The sequence below is a fragment of the Phaethon aethereus genome, assembly GCF_964289735.1.
Source record: "Phaethon aethereus genome assembly, chromosome: 1".
Classification (NCBI taxonomy): domain Eukaryota; kingdom Metazoa; phylum Chordata; class Aves; order Phaethontiformes; family Phaethontidae; genus Phaethon; species Phaethon aethereus.
Window position 1 is genome coordinate 54953940 of NC_138575.1, and position 26428 is coordinate 54980367.

The window sequence follows — 26428 nt, forward strand, 5'->3', positions numbered from 1 at the left end:
AGGGAATGCCTTTTTCTTCTCACTTCACAGATGTTAGGTCCCTCGCATTTTTAGCTCCTGCCAAGTCTTCCCTGTCTACTGCCGCTCTCAGCAGCTCACGTGTCTAGCGAGCTGGAGATTTTTCCTTGAAGAGCTGACAACACCAGCAAGACCTGTTGCTCATTTCACTTGGAAGTATCTCAGTGTGCATACTTTAAGCAGAAGCTTTTTTAGTACCAGTTCTGCAGCAGGCAACTTTTTTATTTGTTTCCCATAGCTATGTGGGGTGTGCTTGAAGGGAGTAGTAGTGTTGCCATCTGTACAAAAGGAGTGGATGGATGCTAATTCTTCCACAGACATACCACTGCTAGCTGGAATTCCCCTTTACTATATGCTTTAGAAAGGTGAAGGAGTAAATTAGACGTAGATAATATAATGATCTCATTAATAGATATATTACTTCCACTTTAAAGTCAAGCTGCCACAATGGTAAGAGAAATTGTTCATACTTTGGTGCTGTTTTATTTTTTCCTTAGCTGTTAAAATGAGGCCTTACATCTCTAGTGCTGTCAATTTGGTGCCTCACAGATTTTATTTAATTTCATCAGCTGGCTGTTATGGAGATACTAGTCACTAGAAATATATGAGGAAAAAGTCATTTGAGGGCAATTGCATGGTTCTGCTTTCACTCTACTTTGAAACACGTGCAGTATGAAGGCGCAGATTTGGCACAGTTGCAAAGGCGACGCTTATTAATCAACAGATGTGGTACCAGGATTTTAATTACACTTCCATTGGAATTTAGGATCCATACTTTACAAGAATAATTTAAGATCCTTAGAATTGATAGCAGTTGGAAAGAGCCTGGATTTACTGTATTTATGTACTCTGGGGCCATGTAAATCAATGGAAACAGTTGCAGTGATTCCTGGGGTCTTTGGGTCATCTCCTTCACACTTCGGTGCATAGCTGCTTTCCTCTACATTGTGCACAAACTGCTACTGCCACTGCTTGCACATGTTATTTACAAGGTAAAAAGGGAGGGAGAAAACTATATTTATAAAATGATTGTAAAGCTACCTAAATGAACTGGAAAGCAAAAGTAATTCCTGAGTAACTTGCATTTTACTCCATGTTTACATTAAATGACTTGATTGCAAGCTGACAACTCCCTTTCAATCTCCTGTCAAGTCTTCCTCCTATGCCTCTGACATAACATGAGAGCTTCATGTGTCCAAAACAACTGTTGAAAAGGTCTAGCTCCCTCACAACTTGTTTCTGTCAAGTAAAAAGTTCTGTATAGGATTTCATTCTGATGTGCAATAGGTTTAATGAAGACCAATAGGTTCTTAGCTTGAGTTCAAACCCGTCTATATTCTAGCTCCATGACTTCCTTCTAGGCATCCTGAAAGCTAAAGATTTTGTAATGAAGGTTGTTAAATACAGAGGAATCCAATATCACAATATATGGGTCTGAAATCAGACTTTGTACTGTAATATTTTTCAAAAATGTGCCTTATCGATAAATACGGAGATTGAAATCTTGGCCCAGTTAAGAAAGACAGTGATAGTTCCACCATTGGGATGGGGTGAGGGGAGAGACAGTTCAACATTAAGATAGGTGATATAGGAGGGCTAGTATACATGCTAGCGTAAAATTGAGAAGCTGAATTTTTTTATTATTATTCTAATGGTACAGCATATATGAGGATAGGAGAAAGGTCCCTTCCAACCCAAAGATTCTATGATTCTCTGATAGCAGAGGTGGATTATTCTATTAGATGCTTGCGGGGGGCTTTATGTCTCTGCTGCTTAGGTTAGTTGTGGAGGAAATTTTCTGTGGGAGAACCATCAAAGACACAAAATATTTTTTTCTGTTCTTATTAACAATCTGAAAAATTGGATGGTGTAAGTTAACAAAGTTAACAAAAATGCAAATGTTATCAAGGCTGGAAAACTTCAAGGAGGCCTTCAGTGAGCAGACTGGTAACAGGTGAAATTTATATATAAGTAATATACCCTAGAAAAAAAAATCCCTGGAATTCTACATGTATATTACTGAGTTCTGGCTAAAGTGTCAGCATGCAGGTGAGAGAACTGCCATCACTGTGGAGAGCTATATGAAATTCCTGTTCTGTATATAATGACAGAGAAGAAAGAGGTTATCCCTTGTATTAGGTAACAAAGGGAAAGAGTGGCAAAGGTATCTCTAAACCATCTTCGTCTCCTGAGGGCCATTATGGTCCAGACTAACCCAATTATGGATTGGAATAAATGTGGAACTGCTCTGAATATGGCACCTAGGAAGGTCTCCAAAGACCTTTAATGGTTGGACTTGATGATCTTAAAGGTCTTCTCCAACCTTAATGATTCTGTGATTCAGTGATTCTGTGACCTTGTAACTGCCATAGTTTGTTTCTGTAGCACTCAATCTAGTGGTATCCAAACAGACACTTAAAAAAAAAATATGCTTACTATGGGGCTAGAAGAAATGAAATATTAATTTCATCCTTATGCAAATTACAGTAGTACAGCCTATAGAATACCAACTGTGAACTAAAGGGTAACAGTGGAAAAATGAGACTGTTTGTCCATATTTAAACCAATATATATCAAAGTAATGTCAACATCCTGCACTTATTTTTAAAACCAGGCTCACAAATGGTCTCAGATGCTATTTCCTTACACTGCAGAGATTTAGGTTGCTTCCCATTATTTCCATTCTTCTTTATGCACACACTGAACCCTGCTTGGGTCTTCATCTAGGATGAAGCTGTTTGATCTCTAGATCAAAAAAGAATACTATCATTTACACCATTAGATGGAAAGGCTCAATAGGATAGGAGGTGAAGTTTGTCATGAATGTTTGTCAAGTAGGGGGTTGGAATGAGGAACCATTCATCCTTGAATGTAGGGAATGAAGCAAGAAAATAAATCTTGGTGAATGTTAGGTTTACTTCACTACTTTGAACTATGTACATGGAAAAAAAAAAAGGTCGTAAATATTCAGTGGAAGTAAGCTCAAAATGTGAGCTTGCTTTTTCAATGGAGCAGGCACAGCTTGACATCCTAAGTGTCAGGAAAATAATTGGGCTGAAGGGTTCACTAACACCCAGGGCTCAAAAAGCACTTTCCAGTGTGTCTTTTTACAGACAGACCTACTGCCCTTGTCAGAACTGAGCACGTTATCTTTAGCTTGCCATCTCTTTAGCCTGTAAATTTGAGTCTCTGTTGAATGACAGAATAAAAACAACATGACAATATTTGGCTTCTCATACAGTACTGGTAAACTCAAATGAGATAATAGTCAGTGTAGGTCAGTATCATTCAGCAGAGCATGAGCTCAGCTCAGACAGATATTGCTCACGCTGGAAATTTTTTTATATTCCTTTGAAAACTGATGATTTTGTCCATTCTAGACCAAGTGTTTCTTTCTCTTCTCCACTGAATCCAGCCCTAGAGCTCATCATGGGTCTTTCCCTCCTCACTGTGAAAATTTGACCAAAGATGTTTTCTGGCAGCATAAAGGAGCCAGCAGCACTGGCTCACTGCATTCTTTGTCTCTGGACAGATCAGAAGTTTCATCGTTAGTGTAAAAGCGGGTTTTCATCAGCAGCTATTCTCAAGTTCAGTTGATACGCAAGTTTAAGTTGCCTGCAAAGTCTCTGAAGTGCAAGAATGTCATCTGGCCTCATTCTTTAAAACTAATCTTGCGAATAATCTCCTAAAATCTTCATTGTAATCATGGTAATTGCATATTGATTTGTAAAGCATCCTAATCTGATCATCAGCCTACTGTGCACAAGACCATCAAACACAGGACAAGGCATGCAGCCTGCTCCTATGCTGATGAGTTCAACCGGGGTTTTTTGTGTGCTTGATGTATTCTTTAACACATAAATAAAGGTTTGGTTGTGTCGTGGTTTAACCCCAGCTGGCAACTAAGCTCACTCACTCCCCTACAGTGCTATGGGGGAGAGAATCGTGAATAAAAGTGGGAAAACTCGTGGGTTGAGATAAAGACAGTTTAATAGGCAAAGCAAAAGCCACACGTCCAAGAAAAGCAAAACAAGGAATTCATTCACCATTTCCCATGGGCAGGCAGGTGTTCAGCCATCTCCAGGAAAGCAGGGCTCCGTCATGCGGAACGGTTACTTGGGAAGAGAGATGCCATAACTCCGAACGTCACCCCACCCCTTCCTTCTTCTTCCCCCGGTTTTATAGGCTGAGCATGATGTCATATAGTATGGAATATCCCTTTGGCCAGCCTGGGACAGCTGTCCTGGCTGTGTCCCCTCCCAGCTCCCTGAGCACCCCCAGCCTTCTCGCTGGCAGGCCAGAGCATGAAAAGCTGGACAGTCCTTGGCTGCTCAGCAACAACTGAAAACATCAGTATATTATCATCATTTTCTCATCCCAAATCCAGAACATAGCATCATACTAGTTTCTATGAAGAAAATTAACTCTATCCCAGCTGAAACCAGGACAGAGGAGGAAAAATACTAATGAATATATTATTTCAATCCAATTATTTGTGAAGTACCGTTATACAGCCAAAAGGCAAAGCAGGCCATCCATTTCCTAAACACAAAGAACTAACTTTTTAAAATGAACTCAGTGTTTCCTTTCTGAGTTCTCCACTTATCTCATTGTAAACTGTGGTTAGTGAATTTTTAAATTCACTTTTTAAGTTCATTCATGAGGCAGGTCCCTCAGTGCGGATTTAGAAGCTTAGTTGCAGGCTTTTTCTTTAGGAAATTCTGACTCTGCTCTCTAATCTACTCTTCAGATATTATACAAATATTTATTTTCTATTAACAAGCATGGTTAAGCAGATTTATTCTAATTAGCAGGTAACGTCACTGTGTTGTGTTTTAAAACAGACGGTACTTTGGTGAGAAAATTGGGCTGTACTTTGCCTGGTTAGGCTGGTACACAGGGATGCTCTTCCCAGCTGCCTTCATTGGATTGTTTGTCTTTTTGTATGGAGTCACCACTTTGAACCACTGCCAAGTCAGGTAATGTGGGCACTTTTATAAGGGAAATTACAGCTGTGGGTTATTATGAATAATTTAAGAGCTCTTCATATGAATTGTTAATTATTTCAGTTTGAACTGTTGAATGAATACTCAGGAAAAGACTGTGCTTGGTTCTCATAAAATACCCAGTATTGAGCTTCCCTTGTGTTGTGCTCCTGAATTGGGATGGGAGGCAATGTTTCCTGCCCAGCTCCAGTTGCTGATGGTGCTGACAACTCAGCATGAAGTAGGGAAAAAGTAGGGTTCCTTCATTACTATTGTAACAAACCAGCAGAAGAGTGAGAAAATTTCACTCTCTTCAAGGCCTTTCCCAAAGATCTACCACAGGGAGGCATTCTTCAGTTGAAGAATCCTGTGGACCTTCTGCTGAGTGCTGCATCTCTCCATCCTTGCACACTTAAGTCACAAGAATAAGTCAAACTTAACTTTATCTGTAATCATCCTCACCCTCCTCCTACCAAAGGTCGCTTCTGACTCAAGGAGAAGCTGGAAATGGTAAAGAGATGCTGGTAGGCTGGCCCTGAAGAAGTCCTCTGCAGTTATGATTGTAAACTCTGAAGTGTTAGATAGCCAACAAATATTGATTACAGGCATGCAGTTATGAACATCTTGGCTTCAGTTACAAAACCAGTATTTTTCAATAAGTGATTGAATATTAGTAAAACTTATCAATCCATTTTAAGACTGATCATTGTGTATCAAACTATTAGTTTTTATCTTTTCTATTTTTTCAGTAAAGAAGTCTGCCAAGCTACAGATATCATAATGTGTCCTATATGTGATAAATACTGTCCCTTCATGAGGTTGTCAGACAGCTGCGTTTATGCCAAGGTACATTTTAAACTATGCAAATGGAAATGCTTTCCTTGTAAAAGCATTAATTTTGCCTTTTGAATTTGTCTTTAGCGAGCTTGGGCAGATAAAATCTTGAAAGGACAGATCAAGTTCAGCCAATATTAACATTCATTGTCTTCTACCAGGACTTAGTTTGGATTGTAAAACACTTGAATGCAATTTACACTTAGAGATTCAGCAGTCCCAGAGGTTGTGTCCTGGATGTATGTGCTAGGGTGTCCTTGGCATCAGCCTTTATCTTATGATCCATCCTTTGTACATGGCTCCATAAAATGAATGCTTTGGGTCTGAAATTATGCTTACATCACCTGGTCTTGGCAGGGGTCAGTCCCAGGCCAGACTGGCAAATAGTCCCGTCAATTGACTGGTGCATTTCACATGTCAATGGAAGGATCCTCAGGACTATCAGGCCAACTGCACTCATGATCACATTAATTATATGAGGCAAAAATAGAAAATAAAGCCTTATTATAATAAATTGATCACACTATTATTATATCCCTCAGGTAACCCACCTTTTTGACAATGGAGCTACTGTCTTTTTTGCTGTTTTCATGGCGGTGTGGGGTAAGTTGTTGTTCTGATATTAAATAATGGCACAATCTTTTTCTTAAAGATTGTGATGCAACATAGGCCTTTGTAATTTCCAGCACACTTTTTTCAGACACTGAGAAAAACAATATAGGCTTGATTCTTTCTGTTTCTGCAAAATAAAGATGGAAGTGCTTGAAATCAGTTTTTTATGTGATAATAATTCTAATTAAAATAAAAACATGGATGCAGTACATAGTGTCTATGTAGACAGTTACATTCTGGGGGTAATTTTGTAATTGTTTTTCAATCTTTTGGCACTGAGGCCTTTTCTCTGTTACTGTTCAGGGTTTATCTTAGCTTAGGGCAGCTCAGTTTAGTGTCTATGCTAGAATGTATTCATGTACTGTTTCTCCCACCTTGCAGAAAAGCAGTAAAACATAAATACATGTAAGCTGGTTGTAATTAAAGCAAAACTCTGATGAAATAAATGGAAGATTTAGTTGAATGACAAATTGATCCAAGAATGGTCTAACTGTTGCCATGGAGGCTGAATTTTGCCCATAGGACAGTTCTATTTCTGGCTCGACTATTTTTCCTGCTGTGGTCTTGTAGGCAGAATTGAAGGCAAGAGGAAACAATAATTTCTGGCAGCACAAAGAGTCCTTCAAACATGCCCTGAGCATGCCCAGGCTCTTAGCTGCTACCATGTCATTCTGCGAAAAGGTTAACACGTTTAGAGAATGACTTAATGAGTTGCCTCAAAAGTGGCATCCATCTCACAGCTCTGGGTGGTTGAGCTATCCTGATTTAGCCATTGTTCTCCTGTTCTTAGTCACACATCTCCAACTGCTTTGGAAAGGTGTCCAAGTAATTCTTATAATGCTCATTTTAAACTGCAAATCTCTTTACTAAGCCACAAGAGATATCCAGGAGACAACATCAGAGCCATCAGGACAACATAAATTAGTCTACCAGTCTGTCTCAGTTACTTCCTCCGAAACTATGTTTTTGTCTTAGTTAACTAATAAGATTAGGTCATACATTGATCAAACCTATTCATACCATTTCATATAATATTGACAGTATTAAAATATCACATCTTACATTAAGGAAAAAATCCACAAATCATACAGATTTTTTGTTTCTCCTTGGTATTTCATCTTTGTTTTAGAGCTACACCAGAGCTCAGAATAACCAAAAACTTCTAAGCCTTAAAGATTTTTTTTAGATGTTTACTCAGCTTTTCCAGCCTCTTTCTCTATGTGTTCACTGAAGTTGGGAATTTTCAAGACAGTTTAGAGGCAGAGACTTCCATCTCAGCTAGGAAAATTGATGGGTTAACACTATTGAACATTTACATCACTGTTCCTAACTGCTTGTGAGCATGTCTTTGGAGTGCAGCTTTTTGCGCTAGTGCTTTTGTTCCTTCTGAACAGTAACACTGTGTTCAGGAAACGTTTGTGCTCACAGCATTGGACCTGTGTCTTAGCACTGCCCAGAACCAGGGCTGTAGGAAAAGCAGCTCTGGGTAAGGGGAGTCACTCACTCAGGTAACCATGCCTGGTCCTGCCTCATGGTCACTGCCTGGGAGAGGGCTGAGCAAGCCTGCCTACAAAATGATCTAGATCCTCTCTCCTTCCTGTCCCTAGCTGACAGGAGCTGCACCTCACTTCGGTTAGCCTCTTCTTCCTCCTCCTCCTTCAGCACCACTGTCAGACTCCCAAACCCAGTTCACCCTAAGGATATCTCCCACCAGGCTGCCAGGACTGGGAAATGCACTGCCCATCTGTGCATTTCCAGCACCAACACCACAGAGAGATAAGAAAAAATATAATAAATGTTGCTCTCTGAATGATTTGACGAGTGGAGAAGAAACTATATGGCACAGCGGCTGGGTGAGAGCTTTCCCCACCACTTCTGTTGGCTTACACTGTGCTTGTGAGCTTGCCACCAAGAGGAATGTAGGGGTAGCAACAGGAAGGAAGCTGTGAGTGTAGGGTAATGGTTTGGGGAATGAGGCGATCCTGTGGCTCCACCCAAACTGTAGTTTCTTAAATAAGACTTCACTGAGACAACAGTGAGATTGTGGAGATATTTTCTATACAGTTAGGGCTAAAGCAGCATTAGAACAAAGCAAGCCACACTTCTGAGGGATTTTCTGGTATTGTATTTATGAGTTGGCTTACCACCTGTCTTAAATGGATTTTCAATCTGCAATAGGCCTATTGGCAGCTGCAGGCATTACCATCACCTCAGTAAATCATAAGGGAAGAGAAGAAACAGTGATAGCAGTTTGATTGCGGAAATGTTTTTTCTGTCAGCATGGAACAACTGGCAAGTGCATGACAAATTTGCTGTGAAAAGTTCAGCCTTCTAGATGATCCAGCTTGACAGACACTAGCATATAAAATAATGATGGCAGTGCTTTTAAAAAAAGAGAATGAAAGCAAAAAAAGGCAGATAGAATTGTGTTACCTCTTTAGCCTGAGCTTAGCCACTGTCTAAGTACCTTCTTTACTGTCTTTAGATCCATTAGTGAACTCCCATCTTGAGGGAGAAGCCTCAGCCATTTGCTTGGGGTTTTCAAAACCAGGCGTGGCCAGGTTGGACTTTCCATGAAGAGGTGGTCTGTGTGGTGGTTTCCTTCTTTTACTCTAAAGATATCTTTTATTGATGGGCAAAGTGGGTTGCTCACTTTTTAAATAGAAATAAAATGCTTCTCCAAATGATGAGCAAACTGCTGTGGCCAGGCTAGGGTGAGGAATTACCACGACAATTATCAGTATGGGCTGCTTGATTTGTGGATCAGCAATGAGCCTGGCTGTAGGACTCTGAAGCATAGGAACCCATCTTTTATAATGCTTCATTGTGGGATAAGTGGGTCGTGTCAAAGTAAGGTTGGAATTGTCAAGTGCACCAGGAGATATTGGAATAGAAACACACTTTTCTTCAAAAAAAGATACTGACCCATCACCTCACCTACTGTATTTCTGCCCAGTTTAAGCAAAGTTCTGTGTAAGAAGTAAAAGTAATTGATATAATAGGAAAAAAAATACGATACTTACTAAGGTATATCCAAAACACTTAAGACAACTTTCATTTTAAACTGATGTAGCAAAGGACAAAAGATAGTCTCCCTTTGGTACACTGAACGAATTCACTGGTGGTTTGTATAAGCTTTTCTGTATTGGAGCTTCTGTTGAAAGGAAAAACCCTTTCAAAAGGATTGAAGACATAAACCTCTGTGGTTTATAGGACACAGTAAGTCCCTATAAACACTAATACTTTTTTTTATTGGTGAACAGATTGTCATTGATGCTCATGTTGTCATCTCAGAAGCTGCAAAAGAATTTTTCTTTTTGAGAATCTCTAGTCTTATGATATTTTCCAGATGTTCAAAGCTTTCAAAAAGAGGGGAGCAATAGCATTTTTTGTGTTTCTGTGCTGAAGGGAGACACCTACACTTTGTCCTTTATGTATGCCTTCAGATATATCAACCCTGATGAAAAGGTAGGTCCCATTTCTAGGAAAAACTCGTCTCTTTTTACTGTCTGAACTGGATTCCTACCAAAGACAGAAAATGAGAGAATGTTAATTCTAAATAAATGTTGACATTTAAAGTGCAGAAAAAAGGTAATTCTCAGAAAAAAATCTAGGTAAATTTGATAATCAGTTGACTCCCATCATGTTGCTGTAAAGCTAGATGGAATTGTAGCTTTTGCTTTTCCAGCTGAAGTACTGAGGAAAGCTAGTGTAAAGGTGTCAGTGACTAGATGTTTCCTGAAGCTCAGTAGCAAAGTTCTGTAACTGTCAAACAGGATCATCCAGCTGTTTATCATTTCTAATGCTTTGCTAGAGACAAGGTGGGCTGGTGGTAGTTTCTCTTTCGCTGCATATCTTTGGGGGACTAAGGCACACAAGAAAAGACCTTTCTGAAATTTCTTCTTGTCTACCTACAAGCATGTTTCCTTTGATAAAGGAAGTAACTTTAGAACACTTGCTGAAAGGCAAAGTTGGGAGGGGAAAAAAGGCCTGGCATGAAGAATTTAACACTTTTTTCAAGCAGTAAGAAATGCCAACATAAAGCATTTTTTTCTAAATAAATCCATTAGTCTAATAAAAGATATTACTTTTCTACAAACCTTGCCTCTAGCATAAAATATTCACATTGCTCTCTCTGAGGAGACAGAATTCAAGGAGATTCTTCAGCAATATTCCTGGTATGTAGAATATATTGCAGAAATCAGGATGGATATATTAAATGGTGTCCTGAAATACAACAGGGAGAGGGTTTCTGAGAGAAGATCAGGATTAAGCTATTTGCTGCAAGAGGCCATTTGCATTACTAAATGAGATCACAACTTGTTTCAAAAGCATCTGAGGAAATGATGTTAAAAGACATCTGTTTGTACAAGTGGATATTGAGGACTGAGCTGCAAGGTTGAGGTCTGAAGCAGGGCAAGGATAGTATAGAAAAAGCTAGCAAAAGACCTGGGAGTTAAGGCCAATGAGAAATTCAAAATTCCAAGCAGGACTTTTGGAGAACTCTTAGCATCTGGTTTAAACATACCAACTGGAGAATGGGAGGATAAGTACAACTGTGTTCTGTTGTCAAAGTTAGAAAAGAATGCTGAAGTATGATATAGGGTATTAGTGATTGCTTGACTAGAAAAGAAGCAGAGAAATTTCAAAATACAGTACTTTATAGAACACCTCAGTAGTGCAGTGAATCAATCAAAGATGGTTATTTATAGCACATTTTAAAATATCTAGCAAGAGAAAAGTCCATACTGACCTGAATAGAGGGAGATGAGTGTAGCACAGTAAAAGCTAAAACAGAGCTGTGCAGATCATCCTATTTACTACTTAATGATTTGAAAACAGCTTTTTAAAGAAGCTTCAGGAACTGCACATACGTACTCTGACAGGTGCTAAATATACTAAATATAATATGTATAGATTCCTCACTCCAGGTGTGTGAAAAACAAGACAGAAAAGAAGTATGATTCATATCTGAGAGGTTCATGCCAGTGGACTCATATGCCCACTCGAGTCCTGCTTCCAGCCACTCTTTTGGAATGGAAACAGAGTGGTAGTAATCAATCAAGCTTGTTTCTCCCAGATCTCCAAAAAGTGCATGGCTACTTGTTCAGCTGGTACAAAATAATTCAATATGGGCTGCTAGAAGAGAAGCAGCTCCACCAGAAGACACACCAAGGAATGAACTATGTGTCATTCAGCAGCAGTGGAGCCTAGTACTTACTAGTTTTGCTGATCCAAACCAATCATACTGCAATTATTTAAAAAAGTCATAGAAACATTAGGATCAGGAGATTGAATTTACTTTCTTTATTAGATTAAACCAAAGCAGCTGATCACTGGCATAACATAACTCCAGCTTTCAGAAAAAGGATGACGTGATATATGAAAATGCCTTCAAACCACCTAGCTGCTTCCTTAAACGTGTTTTTGATATCTTACCTTATCTGTTCATGGTGTTCATTTTCTAAGCATATCTTAGCTGCATTGGCTAATACATTAAAATATAATAATTCTTACTGGCTAAAAATTCACTTTCACCAAAATTATGCCAGTGCTTAGTGTCATGTCACATCATTATCTATGTGCTGCAGTAGGGCAGATAGTCCATTAAGGAGATCCTTTAAGGACTAGATATGGAACATACCGCCAGGCTATTGTGACACTGTTACAGCTAATACTGTGCTAGCTTGTGAACAAAGAGGTTTATGTTCTCTGCGGTTATCAGCCTGGTGCTTTTCAGCAAGCAATAAAGGGAAGAGCCAAACCTCACAGTGGGAGAGGAAGCCTTTCCATTGATTTGTGTTAGCTTTAGGCAGCTTCTACATTCTGTTAACAAAACAAATTTTAAAAACCTGTAACCATAAACAGGCTTCGTATTAATCTCCAGAATATGAACATACTATTTTATAACTCAGTGCTTCCTTGGTTGTTCTTTCCATCACAAAACAGATGCATGGTCATGTATGGGTATATTAACACTATCTTGAACTCTGTCAATAAGGGCTGTACGGCACAGAATGTTTAGTTGTCAGATGTTAATGCCATACCATATATACATACTCATGTAGTGTAAAAGAAATGGTCTGGATTAGAAAAGTGTAAGACAAAAGTTCCCCTTTCCTCAAGTAGTACTCTACAAATTTGCACATACACTGGAATGTGCTTGCTCTGGGCTCTGGCTTCTGTGTTTTATAAATGGTCTTCAAAGAAGGAAAGTTACTGATTTATCTACAATAGCCCCAAGAAACCATTAGCTTCATCAGAAATCTGCTATATCTAGTAATGATGACTCACAGGAACGATTTTATTCTTGGAGAGTCCTCCCTTGGTTGGTTAGAAAGAAAACATTCTCATTTTGCACTAAATGAAATCTCTAAAGCTTCAATCACACTTGAAGAAAGCAAAGTAATCCTTAGAAAGCAATGCTTTTTGAAGGCAGTTTTGATCATCAGCATGATTTGCTGTTCAAAGAACACATTTATGCAAAGAAATGGAAATCATGTAACAGTTTCATTCAACAGTTCTGTGATAGTAGTTAACATTTTCTTGACTTAAAAACAATTTTGTTTTTTTTTTTCTATTTCCTCCAGCAACTGTTTTTCTGGAGTTTTGGAAAAGAAGGCGAGCAGTAATTGCTTATGACTGGGACTTGATAGACTGGGAAGAAGAGGAGGTTTGTATAAAAAAAAGTGCTCCTTAATCTTTAATATAAAAAGATTTGGTAAAAATGTAAGCATGTTTTTCTTCTGGATTTATTTTCAATTCATTCTTCAAATCTTCATAAACTAGGAAATAAGCATTTTTCTCCTCAGATGTTTCCTCTGGAATGTGAAGAAACTTTCCCCAAGCCAAACTGTCTTCTCTTTTTACACCTTGGTGAATCTAAATTAATTTCAACATATCAGTGGTTGTCACTGTGGGAAATTTCAGGAAAAAAATGCACTTTGGAGGGAACTAACAAATTTTGCTTTTGAATCCAAAGGAGTTCTTGACAGCCTAAGGTGCCATAAATTTTGGCAAATGGGCTTTTATCTGTTGTTTTAGATAGCCACTAAGAACGTTGATGGAGAGAAAGCCTTGTGAGGCTTGTACCAGCTTCTGAATGTTCAGATGCTGGTTACCTAAGTGTACAGTGCTGTGGAGAGACTGAGGGAGGTGAACCAACTCAAAGGACTTAGTTCATCCTCTGTTGGAAGAGACAATCCCTTTAGGGAGGAAACTAAACAGTGAAAAATAACCTTAACCTTTTTCTGTGGTGATTACCAGAAGGAAACTGCATGCTTTTGGGACTGAGAGCTGAGATCTAAGTGGAACTAGCAGGTTTTATTATGCAGGAGAAAAGCAAGATTCAGTGTGTGTGGCGGAAAAAGTGCTCCTTAAGTGGGGTTTGGACATACAGCTGTCCACAGAGTCTGCTCTCCTTCCTCTCCAGAGACAGTCCCAAAGTTCTTGGAGGGACTGCAAGAGGCTTCTGTAATGGTCTCAGTGCAGTTGAAAACTTCTATATCGCTGGCTCTGTGGAAGAATTTCTTTTTCATTAATCTCGCCAGCAGAGAAACAGGCTTCTGAGTTATGGGATTTTTGTCTCTATGAGGCAATGTAGTTCAATGATGCCATGAAATGGTACAATTGCTTGTTTGCTGGTAGAATTTTTTTTAAAATGCTTAATGACTAAGAAAATAATCCAAGAACATAAAATGAAATAGCTTACACAACTGGAAATTGGTTTCTTTATAGCAACAGGAACATCATTACTTGTGCATATATGCTGTCAATTCTTGGTGCTACTTCAGGACTGTTGTCATATATTTTGAAAATACTCTAATACTGATTTAACTCTCCTGAGATTAGCAGCCTGGTCTTGCCCATGCCAATGAGTCACAAAGAGACCACACTGAGATAGTCCCACCTGAGGTTCAGATATTGATTAGAATTGAACTGCAGTGATCATGTGTCCTCATGGCTAGTTGCAAAAAAACCCCTGCTGCTGCTGCTGACAGCTCAGGGAGAAGACAGATGTACCAAATTGCAATTTCCAAGTCAGAATTACAGCTCAGTGTCCCCAGAATGAGAAGGAGCCTTTAAACTAACAAAATACACAAGCAAGCACAGTTTGAGGCCCTTTTTATGTTTTTTCCAAGGAAGCCTGGTCTTGCAGACGTTTATAGTTTGGGATGTTCTATATCTACACCTTTCACCATTTAACCTACCTGGATTTGTGATTTTGCTGATCTATAAAGCCACTCACCTGAATCTTCCATGATAAGTTCATTTACAGATATTGAATTTCCTGGTAAGGTTGTCCTTAAGTGATGCTTTTTTTTTTCTTTCTGCATAATAATTCTAAGTGATTTATGGCTGCTGTAGTAATGCTTGGAGGAGTCTTTTGCTCAGGTGTGAGCACAACAGCTCCAAACCCATTCAGGACCACTCCCCATTCTGTTTCCCTCTCCTCTTTATGCACATGCCCAAACTCTGCTTACAACCTTGCTGCTAGAACTGAAACTGCATGTCTTCTTGCAGAGCCTGGGGGAGGGCATCCTCATGGAAGATTTGCTTTCTGCTTTCTACGCTTTTTTGGAAGAGCATTACCACTCCCATGCAACAGTCTTTAGCTGGAATAAACACTGAAAAAGACAGAAGAGAATAGAGTTGCTAGATTTTACCTCTTCTAGTCAGAAAGCATGAAAGAGCTTCTGGTAGTTGAAACTATCCTCATAGAAATATGATATGTTTATTTTATGATGTCTATCAAATAACATTATTTTTTATAAGAGATGCTTATGTTCCACTGGCAGATTATTTCAGTTGGCCTGTAGGATGCATGTTGGTAATTTTCAGAGGATAACTGTTCCCTACTGGTGGTCAGATGGTCTTTTATTCTCACACCAGTCTTTTCCCAATGAGCTCTGTCAACGAGACCTCAGTCAGGTGCCCTGGGGCAGTGGTGAGTGTACCTGCTCCAGAGCTATTCATTGCACCTTCTTAGAGTTCCAGAGGGAGTTTTGTAAGTCTCTACAGCAGTGGGTAGCAGTCTTTTCAGAAGCAGTGTGCCAGATGATAGCTTTCTCTCTCAAATTAGAGGTTAAAGATGCCAGTAGGAACTCAGCTGCCTGCTTCTCAAAGATTTATGTGAGCAGTCATCAGAGCATCAGTATCTTATTGGCATTTGAGGCATCAGTTCCTCCATTCAGAGTTTAGTGGGGTCCCAAGAGTGGGAGCTGATTGCCTCCCAGAGGTATCTACTCTGAAGATGCTACAACTGCCAGTGCTTATACCTACTGCACAACTCAAGCATGTCCTTGCTTTAAGGTCAGCTCAACGGATCACTGCCTTCATCTTCTTGATGCTGTACTTTTCCGTAGACGCTGGGGCCTTTGCAGGACTTTGCCCCTGAGACAGTCACAGTTTGGAAGCAGGTGTTCCAGGTGAAAAGGTGTTGAAATCATTTCCCTGTTCTGTGGTTCGAAGTCTACCTCTTCACTTTGCCATTGCCTTCAGCTGCAAGCAGGATGACCTGCAAACGACAGACTTTGCAAGGAGACTTTCTTCTGGGGGTCCTATCATTGTCCCAGTGATCAAGATTCAGATTTTCAGCCTTTTACAAATCCCTTTTCTATATCTGGGCTATAGAGGACGATATATCCTTGGACTAGAAAGGATAGGACTCCTGCAAGAATTCACCTGTTGAAGGACTCAGCACCTCCTGAAAGAAAAGGATATATTTCACAAAATAAAATTAGAGTAGCACTTCTAGTGCAGCAAGACCTGACCTAACGCACTGCACAAAGATCTGGTCTAAGGCAATGCACATTAATCTATATCTGATACTCCAGAAATCAGTATGGTTTCTCCTGTGAGTAAAGAATTAGAATAATCCATGTTTGAGAAGCAGGAAGGAAGGAGAATGTTCTGTTTTATGTAGATTGAAAAAGACACATCCTGTGGAGTTTGATCATGAAGTTGTACATGTCAGTGAGATGTCACTGAGAATTTTGTCTCCATAAGGTGAAAATTTTACTCCCAAAAGTGCTTGTTTTCTAATAAAATCACTGCTAATTAAATTTCCTCTCTACGTTCCATTCAGTTATTACCAGACAAAATCAGCTGATTTCTTTTATTAGCTATTTCAAAGAAATCAATTAAAGAGGTCTAATTACCATCTTAATTCACAAGCTTTTGTTAATGAAGGTTGATACTTTTATTAACATCATCTGCCATGTCTAACTTTTGCTTGCTTTAATTTTCATTGTCAAATTGGAAAATAAGGTTTTGCTACAGAAGGAAATTTATTAATTCCTACCAACAATAGATTGGGAAAAATCACTTCATTATCACTTTTCTGTTCTAATTGAAGAGGCAAAGAACTGAAACAATGAAGATGATGGGAACAAGAATTAAATTTGTTCAGATATGCAACCTTGTGAATTCCTCACCAGTTTCGAATTTCACCCAAGGAAGGCATGCCACAGCCCTTGCAGAGGCCGGGTTGCCCAGCCTGGGGACATGGGCTGAATGTGTTCTGGCTCTTTTCAGCCCTGCTGGAATTTCCTTTTTGTGTAAATGAGGTACAAGGTGGGAGACATGGACATGTAACTGGATCTTGGCTGGGTGTGCAACAAGAAAGCAATTGCGCAGAGTTCCTGGCACTCCCAGCTGAAATATGGCTTCTGTCGCTATTTACAGCATTCTTTTTTCTTTTTCTTCAGTGTCACTTTCTTTATATCATTAACCTCAGCCAGATATAGTACTGTTCACTTCCTGCCCCAAGCTGTGCTCAGCATTGCTGGGTGTCATTAAACAGGTACAAAGGTTTATGCCAGAGTTTTGCGTGAGATGTATCTGTAAAAATAGGATTTGCATTATCAGAGTTGACTGGAGATCATAGCAGATACCTAGATTCATGGTGGATATGATAAGGACTTCCCTATAGCGCAGATTGTGAAAGATAATCAAACCTTGGCTTCGAGAGAGCTGCAGAGAAGAAAAGGCTTCTTGTATATGACTCTGTAAATTAGCTGGCAGAGCCCTTCCACAAACTACAAGGTGCAATTTTCAAGCACCCTGCTTCAATGCTATCACACTCTGTCCTTTTGCATGTCCCACAAGGACATGCACACAAGAATACTATTTGCATTGTTTCTCTTGCTAGATTATTGTATCCTCAGCAACCTTCAGCCCTGATATGGCAGGAACAGCTTGAGCAAGGTAGAATAAGAGCAAGATGTTACCCTGCCTCCACAGAAACATGCTTAGCCTTTGTATATGGCTAATATAGGGCTGGTTCCCTCAACCACATAATTAGTTACACAGGCATTGCAGCTGAGTATACATGCCTCAACTTCTTTTAACACAATCTTACCAGGTTGCTGCTTGAATTTGGAAATAAACTGTATTGAGGAAGTGCCTTCAAATTTTGAGAGAAGGAGAATGAGACATGACTTTTTTTCTTTTACCAGGGGAATTTTATAAAAAGGATGTAGGATTTTAGGATTTCTTATTTTTATTCACATTCTAAAGACTTGTATGAGCAATCAACATTCACCTATTTCAATGCAGTCATTTAAGGTCCGGTCATTTACAACTTTGAGTCAGTGAAAGTTCAATTAAATGCAGCTGAAGGGCTGGAAGTGACCAAAATCGGTTAGCTGGGTTATTGGCTGCTTACAAAGAAATGCACAGCAGAGGCCTGGTGGAAAAGCTGCAAAGACAGTCCATAGCTGCCTTTGTGCTCCCTTGTAGCCAGTTGTACCATGAGCCAGTTCTCTAGCATGCATCAGAGCACTGTAAAACTTCATCTAATGTATATGGACTGCCAGCAGCTCTTGGAAGTCCATCTTCGCAGCCTGGTGCTTTTTCCTCTCTCTGACAGCATCCCTGATGCCAGACGGGTGAGGTGGCACAGGACACGTGGCTGCTGGTGAACATCCCAGGTGGCAGGGCAGTGGGTAGCCCTACTGCAGCTGAAAACCATGAGGTCTTACCTGAACTAAGGGTGAACCCTGTCTTCTGACAAGGCTGTAAACAGATGTAACGAAGCCTCTCCCCAAGAAATCCCCAAGTTTCATTTCAGAATAAGTTTTTTATGGCAAAGCAGGACTTGACATTTCTGCTGCTGAAAGCTGTTCCTGCTAATAATATTGTCCAAGTTAGGAAGGAAATTAGCAATATCAGATGGCATTGCTCCTTCTTCAAATGCTGAGAAACTTTTGCTGATGATGGGAAGGTACCCCCCAATTACCTAGCAAACAGCAACTGGGTTTGGAAAAAGGAGTTTTGTTTGGGGTTTTTTTTTGCTTTTTGCTTTGTTGTAGAATTCCAGTATCAATAGGATAATACCAGGCTGGAAAACTCTGTGGTATTAACCTTAAAATGATTTGGCTTACAGCCATATGGTTTGAAAGAGCATTGTTTAGATGAGTAGGTAATTGGGGAATTTGCTAAATACTTCCAATATGGTTTTATGGGTACAGTGATTTATTCTAGTTCTCATGAAGGAGACCTGATTTCCCAGCTCAGCTTTTATAGTAGTGCCAGCTGCTGAATTCAAAGATGTAATTCCCAATAGCACTGATTTAACAAATGATCTGAATCTTTCCTAGTTGTGCTGTACGTGAACATTGTCTGTCTGTTCTTTAGGAGGAAATACGTCCACAGTTTGAAGCCAAGTACTCCAAGAAAGAACGAATGAACCCCATATCCGGGAAGCCAGAGCCTTACCAAGCATTTGCAGATAAATGCAGCAGACTCATTGTTTCTGCATCTGGAATATTTTTTATGGTTTGAGAACTTTTGTTTATTTACCAGTTGAAAAATTTCAAAATATCGTTATCGCTGCTGAAAGAGTATGGAGATATTGGATATGGCTGCTTGAAAGTGAAATGAGCTCTAGCATGTTTACTGCAGGCTGAAAATCTGTACACGGCAAATAGCCTGAGTTTCTGTAAAGTTCTACACTAGTTTACTCTTCACCGAGTCTCGCAGATTGTTAAGTCCTTCCTTCAAGGCTATACATGTAAGGCTATATGTAGTGACACACATACTGCAACAGTGATGCCATCATGTTTAGGCACCAACTTCAGCTGACTGAATTAGCTCACTGATTTCTTTGCCTTGCCTGTGTAGACAGCACAGAGTGATGGGGAGAGATGTCATGGAAGAGGCAGGTTTTCTTTGTAAATTCTACAGAGGACATAACTAAGGTGCCTAGACTGCTTAATGGTGTTAATATCTCCTAGTTTTTCAGTGTATTGAGGAGGTAAGGAAAGAGGGTTCATATTGCTAGTGCAATTGAAATGGAGAAACCGATGTTCCTTGCCTAGAATGAGGCATCTCTCCTCCTTCCAAAGTGTAAGACTAAATGCAGCAGCAGAATCTCTCTTGAGAGAGTCGCATCCATTTCTGCTGAAATGCCCCCATCCTCTAAATTCACTGAATCTGTTATTCACTGTTATTCACATGACAACAGCAGTTGTAGTACTGGTCTTGAAAATACAGCTGGCATCAACTCAGACCCTCATGTAATTTACTAGGGCTTTTCCCAGAGGCTAGAAAATTATATGTGTGTATAACTTCAGGAGCTCTGGAGAGCCAGGTGGGTGAGCTAGCCCGGGAAGTTTGTGTTTGAATGAGACAGGAGGGAATTAGGGCAGAGGGCTTGTAAGAAACTGATGGCTTCAAAATTGCCTAAAGCAATCTTGGAAAGAAAGACAAGAGCATTACCGAGATGAGCTGTGCTCTGGCACGTCAGGTGGATGGACAGAGGCATACAGAGAAATACGGGGCACGAAGAGCCAATGTACTGTCTGACTCAGCTCTTGAAGACACTTACATCTGCTCAGGATTGCAATCCCTGCTCAGAATTGATTGTACACCTGAAACATTTTACATTTTCCCTACATTTTTTTTCTTGAAGAGGGGAGAGTTTTCATTCACTACCCTTTGCAAAGGCAGTCACTAATCTTCTTAGCCTAGTGAAAGATCTTGCCCAGTGTCAGAGATAGCAGCCTTGCTCTGAATTGCATGCACCACAAATTGTCCCCATAATAGTCCTTGAAAAAGGACAAGGATTATTTTCACTGAAGATATGTTTTATTGCTGGTGTAGCATGAACTTCCAATGAATATTCCCCCATTTAAGTAAAAATATTCCTTAAAAATTATAGCTTTAAGCACAGGAGATATTACTTTTATCAAAACTTTGAGTTAGAGCAGTTCTCAAAGTTTCACATCATTGACTCTCACAGTGCAGTTACTAATACAGCTTGAACCAGGTTATTCCATGTTAACAAAGGGAAGTGGTCCATCTTCCCGTCAGCACTACGCAGGGAATCCAGAGGCAATCCTCTAGCTCAGTAACTTTGTAATGTTTCTATGTGCTGCCAGTGTGCTAGCAGAGAATCTAATAAACTAGCCCTTCACATTAACAGACACACAACTTTTCTTTTTCATCTGCACTGGGATTATGTCAATCAATTCAGTAACTAATAAAATATGAAAACAGCTTGATTAGCATTCAGTGTTTCCAAAATCATTTTGACCATTCAATTAGCTTAGATACACTTCAATTTTGATAGGTTTAAGTTGTCTACACATAACCTTGGAATACACCTATCTTTTGGAAATAATCATCTGTCTCCTACTAAAGAAACTCTCCCTCCTATGTAATAAGGTAGCTAACAGGTACTGTGTCAGCATTTCTATGAGATGAGTCACCCATGTTAATTCCCAACTGTTTGTCCTTCAGGTGTCTTGCTAAACTGTGACATAAATTGGTCAAGATGGAAAACAGTTGTCATTTAGTGCTCAACTGTTGCATATGGAACATCAAGTGATTTAGCAGCCTGGCTCAGCTGCATGGCTTTCACATTATAACTGTCACATTTGCTGAAAGTCTCATCAGAGGAGAAATTATAAGGGCAATTGAATTTGTTACCTTCCCTAGCTAGAATCTTTCCAGAACTGTAGCAAGAAATAGCTTGCTAGGGTAGCTTGCCAGGGTTGTTGAGGCAGTGCTTACAAGTGGAGACATTTTTTCCTGTAAGTGTAAAGTCTATCAAAGCACAAAATCCATCCCAAATATGACACCATCAAGCTAGGACATTGGCTTGACACTAGCCTTTGCACATTGCAGAAGATGCATGCAAAGAAAATTTCTAATTCCCAGCACTGGCAACACTGTTTCCCACATTAATGCTAAGGAAGAGATACATTTTCAAGAAAATGTTTAAAACTAAAAATTATTTTAATATTAATTCAAAGATATTATGCATTATGGAAAATAAAAAGGACTTCACAATAAGAATATTAATGTTGAAACATCTGGAATCAAAATGGATGCATTTTTCAAGTCTTTCATTTCATTTTAGTTTTCAGAGTTTCAGGAAGAAGTTAACTCCTCTTCTATTGAAAGTTTTCAGGTTCTTCTCTCTGATTTTTTATTCCTTTAGATCTGTGTGGTGATTGCTGCTGTTTTTGGCATTGTTATTTACCGTGTTGTGACTGTCAGCACTTTTGCTGCCTTTAAGTGGGCTTTAATCAGGAATAACTCTCAGGTTGCAACTACAGGGACTGCAGTGTGTATCAACTTCTGCATCATCATGCTACTGAATGTGGTGAGTAAAACTAACATACTCAAAGTTATACCCAAGCCATCAGATCAGTAGATATCTCAGCCTGCAGACCACCAAATGCTTTTGGTTCCTTTTTTGACGGGAATGGAATGTCTTGCTAAGCCAGACATGGCATTATTGTTTATGGGCATCATTCACTATATATGTAAAGTACAATTCCAAACCCAAACTATTACGTAAAGCACCTTTGAGTGTTCTAAAAAATGTTTTAGGGAGACATGCCCATACTCCTGTTTTACCTTGTACCTCTTTCTTTCCTTTCATATGTTTGCAGGTTTCAGTCCATTTCATTAATATTCTTCTTTTTAATTAGTATTTTGATGTTACTTTTTAAATACAGTATTCAAGCGTAATTCTTATTTACACTAGTTCATGTAATTTCAGCTTCAGTTTTCACAGTAGTTTACCAGTGAGGATATGCATATATAGACACAATGTCCATGTGCAGGACAACTCCCTTGGGCTGAAAATGTCAAGAGACTTGAGCAGATATGACTTGTTCCATGAACTGCCTATGACCTTTGCTGGGGTACACCAGAGACATGCTCTGGGTGCATTGTAGGGGGACTGGCTGAGGTCAGGTTATTTGCTGTGAACTGGTTTGGAGCAAGACTTGGGACAAAGACAAAAATTAAATTTCTATGTGGCAACAGCCCCAGTAAGACAACATCATAGCATCAGAGTGACTGGGATGAGAAGGAACCTTAATGATCATCTAGTTCTAACCCCCCTGCCATGGGCAGGGACACATTCCACCAGACCAGGTTGCTCAAAGCCCCATCCAACCTGGCCTTGAACACTTCCATGGATGGGGCATCCACAACTTCTCTAGGCAACCTGTTCCAGTGCCTCACCACCCTCATAGTGAATAATTTCTTCCTTGTATTTAATCTAAATTTACCTTCTTTCAGTTTAAAGCCATTACCCCTTTTTCTATCACTACATGCCTTTGTAAAAAGTCTCTCTCCAGCTTTCTTGTAGGCACCCTTCAGGTACTGGAAGGCTGCTATAAGGGCTTCCCAGAGCCTTCTCTTCTCCAGGCTGAACAATCCCAACTCTCTCAGCCTGTGTTCATAGTAGAGGTGCTCCAGCCCTCTGATCATCTTTGTGGCTCTCCTCTGGACTCACTTCAACAGGTCTATGTCCTTCTCATGTTGGGGACCCCAGAGCTGAACGCAGTACTCCAGGTGGGGTTTAACGAGAGGAGAGTAGAGGGGGAGAATCAACTCCTTTGACCTGCTGGCCATGCTTCTCTTGAGGCAGTCCAGGATACAGCTGGCTTTGTGGGCTGCAAGCACACATTGCCAGGTCATGCTGAGCTTCTCATCAACCAACAACCCCAAGTCCTTCTCCTCAAGACTGCTCTTAATCCATTCTCTGCCCAGCCTGTATTTGTGCTTGGAATTGTCTTGACCCAGATGCAGGACCTTGCACTTGGCCTTGTTGAAGTTCATCAGATTCACGTGGGCCCATCTCTCAAGCCTGTCCAGGTCCCTCTGAATGGCATCGCTTCCCTCCAGCACGTCAATCACACCACACAGTTTGGTGTCATCAGCCAACCTGCTGAGGGTGCATTCAATCCCACTGTCCATGTCATTGATTAAGATATTAAACAGTACTGGTCCCAGTACCGACCCCTGAGGAACACCACTCATCACTGGTCTCTGCTTGGACATCAAGCCATTGACTGCAACTCTTTGAGTGTGACCATCTAGCTAATTCCTTATCCACCAAGTGGTCCATCTGTCAAATCCATGTCTCGCCAATTTAGAGATGAGATTGTCATGCAGGACAATGTCAAATGCTTTGCACAAGGTAGATGACATCAGTTGCTCTTCCCTTACCCACCAATGTTGTAACCCCATCATAGAAGGCCACTAGACTTGTCAGGCACGATTTGCCCTTGGTGAAGCCATGTTGACTGTCACCAGTCACCTCCTTATTTTTCATATGCCTTAGCATAGTTTCCAGGAGGATTTACTCCATGATCTTGCCAGGCATAGAAGTGAGACTGACTGGCCTATAGTATAGCATAGATTAGATGGGGAATGAGTTTCATCCTTCCATTGCGATGCAGGTACTTCTGTATATCGCTGTGATAGCAATGTGTCTTCTATTAGTTGCTCTTGGCAAGAGGTGTATGACCTTTTATTATGAGGTTTTCGTCAACTGATATTATAAGAATGCATTTTAAGGGGGAGGAGGGATCAACCTACAAACCCTCCAGGTACTGGAGCCAGGACGAAGTATCTCTACCCACTCAGTAGCAAGTGTCTTCTGCGAAAAGCATGTTAGGCTTTACTCTAGGAGATACGCTGATTTACTTCCTAGGGGAGGTATAAGATGTTATTTCAGGCCTGCACATTCCAAGTGCTGGCTTGCAGACTACTTTCTTTCCTGTGCAATACCCAAGCATTTCCATAATTTAAAAATTAATTTTAACAGCCCCTTATTTATATAACAGGAAATTCCAAGATGCTTTGCTGCAGGACTTCATTTCTCCCTTTGGCATAGGCAAGACTGGATTGGTGACTAGGACAGTCTGCCAAGAACTGTTGACTTTCCTGTTTTCCCTAAGGTGGAACTAAAGGCTGAGAAAGGGCAGAAAGAAGAGGTGGAAGCTGTTATTGTCTCTGAATTTGTACTGAGGGATAACTTCTTTTATGTTATTTTTTATTTATTGTTTGTTGTCTGCAGCTTTTGGGGGTTTTCTTTAATCCACCTAGAGCACACAATAGTGTAGAAGAAATAAAAAGAAAACTATATATAACTATGTCAGTAAAACATTTATTTCCAAGTTCTCAATATGTCATTGTGTATGCAGTGAAGCAGCAACAAAGAAATACTGCACAAACAAAATTATTTGGTTCCCAAAGAGTTTTACAGCTTAGAGAAATTTTTAAAATAAGGGAAGATGGCTTGAAGGTGCCTTTTGAGAAACTTTGTTTTACTTCCTAAAATACATCAAATAAATAGAGTGCTGCAAAGATGGATTTCTTAAGTCCTGTACTCATTATCATACAATAAACACCACAGCCTTAGGTCTGGATATAGCTCATGGAAACAAAAGATGCCCAAAATATGAAACTGCATGAGCTTTTCAAAAGAAGGACTTAACAATATAATCCCTCACTTCCCATGATGGATTAATGTAGTTTACTGAAGGACAGTAGTGAGATTCTTTTTGGGGAGCAAAAAATATCCCTAGGAGCAATTCAGGTAGTTGAATCCTCTACAAACTGTGACTCAAGAAAAGTAGCAGGAGAGCAAGCAAAGATACAGTAATAAAAACAGAATGGACCAAGGTGTATATAACAGTAGGGAATTCACTGTTTGGAAGCCTGGAAAACCGCCAGTGATTCTGATACGAGTTGACAACCTCTCTAAGCAACAAGGGAAAGGTCTAGACCACAAGTAACTTGTACACAGGATGCTCTGAAAGATGGGTGCATACACTGACACATCCATCATGACAAACTAAATGACCTTCAAGCATAATGTCTCCCAGATAATCTTGCAGCCTGACCTGGGAACAATCATTAGCTTTACCTCGGTTAATAAAACCTGTTAATTCCAGTGATACTGCCCATAGAAAATATGAACACAGAACAGAGTATGATCCTAAATGGGGCCCCTTGAGACTAGTAGTGATAAACTGCAGTAGCAGATAATTAGATCCAAACATTGTTAACAGAATCTCTAACACAGTCTTACTGTTCCAGGAGGAATAGCAACAAAATGCGGTTTGATAACCCGCTTCTGCAGAGCAATGTACGTTTATAAAATAGCACGCTCTCTGCTGGGATCAGGATATAAACCACCCAGACATTTAGCACTTTTACAGTTGCCCTTAAGAGATGCTTTTAAACCTAGAAGAAACCACCTTTTTTCTTTACTTGAAACAAAACTGTTTACTCCAAAGGCAGCAAAAAGCTATTCTAAGCAAGAAGTGGTTGTTAACATGGATGAGATTAATTCACGACGACTTCAGTTCTTAAGCAGGCAGTCTGTTCTGTAAATAGTACATAACTCAATTTAAGCAAGAGTTTATAAGGATAACTGCAAATGAAAAGAAACATTGCTCATATGCGCTTCAGGAATAAGTAAGTACTTGAGCCTGAAATATGAGGATCTTTGAATCCCTGCAGGCATCAGTGAGAGTTAAAGACATTTAGCGTTTTGTGGGAACAGGCTCCAGACTAATTTAAAGCAAATGGAAGTTGTTGTATTAATTTACACTAATACTGATGTTTGTGGTGATGTACTTTATACGTTCAAAACTCCTTCACAAATACTAATTGTGAAAACCCTCTAAGTTAGTTTTTGTAAGCTTTATGAATTTAGCTAG

At 39.8% G+C, this 26428-nt stretch overlaps 1 protein-coding gene across 1 annotated transcript in view; it reads left to right on the forward strand.

Annotated features, from left to right (window-relative positions):
* ANO4 (anoctamin 4) overlaps nt 1-26428 on the forward strand; it is a gene marked incomplete at its 3' end in the record, with an annotated part of 137379 nt that overhangs the window by 87647 nt on the left and 23304 nt on the right. The window contains exons 11-16 of the mRNA XM_082014280.1: nt 4863-4997; nt 5753-5849; nt 6380-6440; nt 13040-13122; nt 19089-19229; nt 21898-22062. Coding sequence (XP_081870406.1) covers nt 4863-4997; nt 5753-5849; nt 6380-6440; nt 13040-13122; nt 19089-19229; nt 21898-22062 — 682 coding nt within the window. The remainder of the gene's footprint in view (nt 1-4862; nt 4998-5752; nt 5850-6379; nt 6441-13039; nt 13123-19088; nt 19230-21897; nt 22063-26428) is intronic.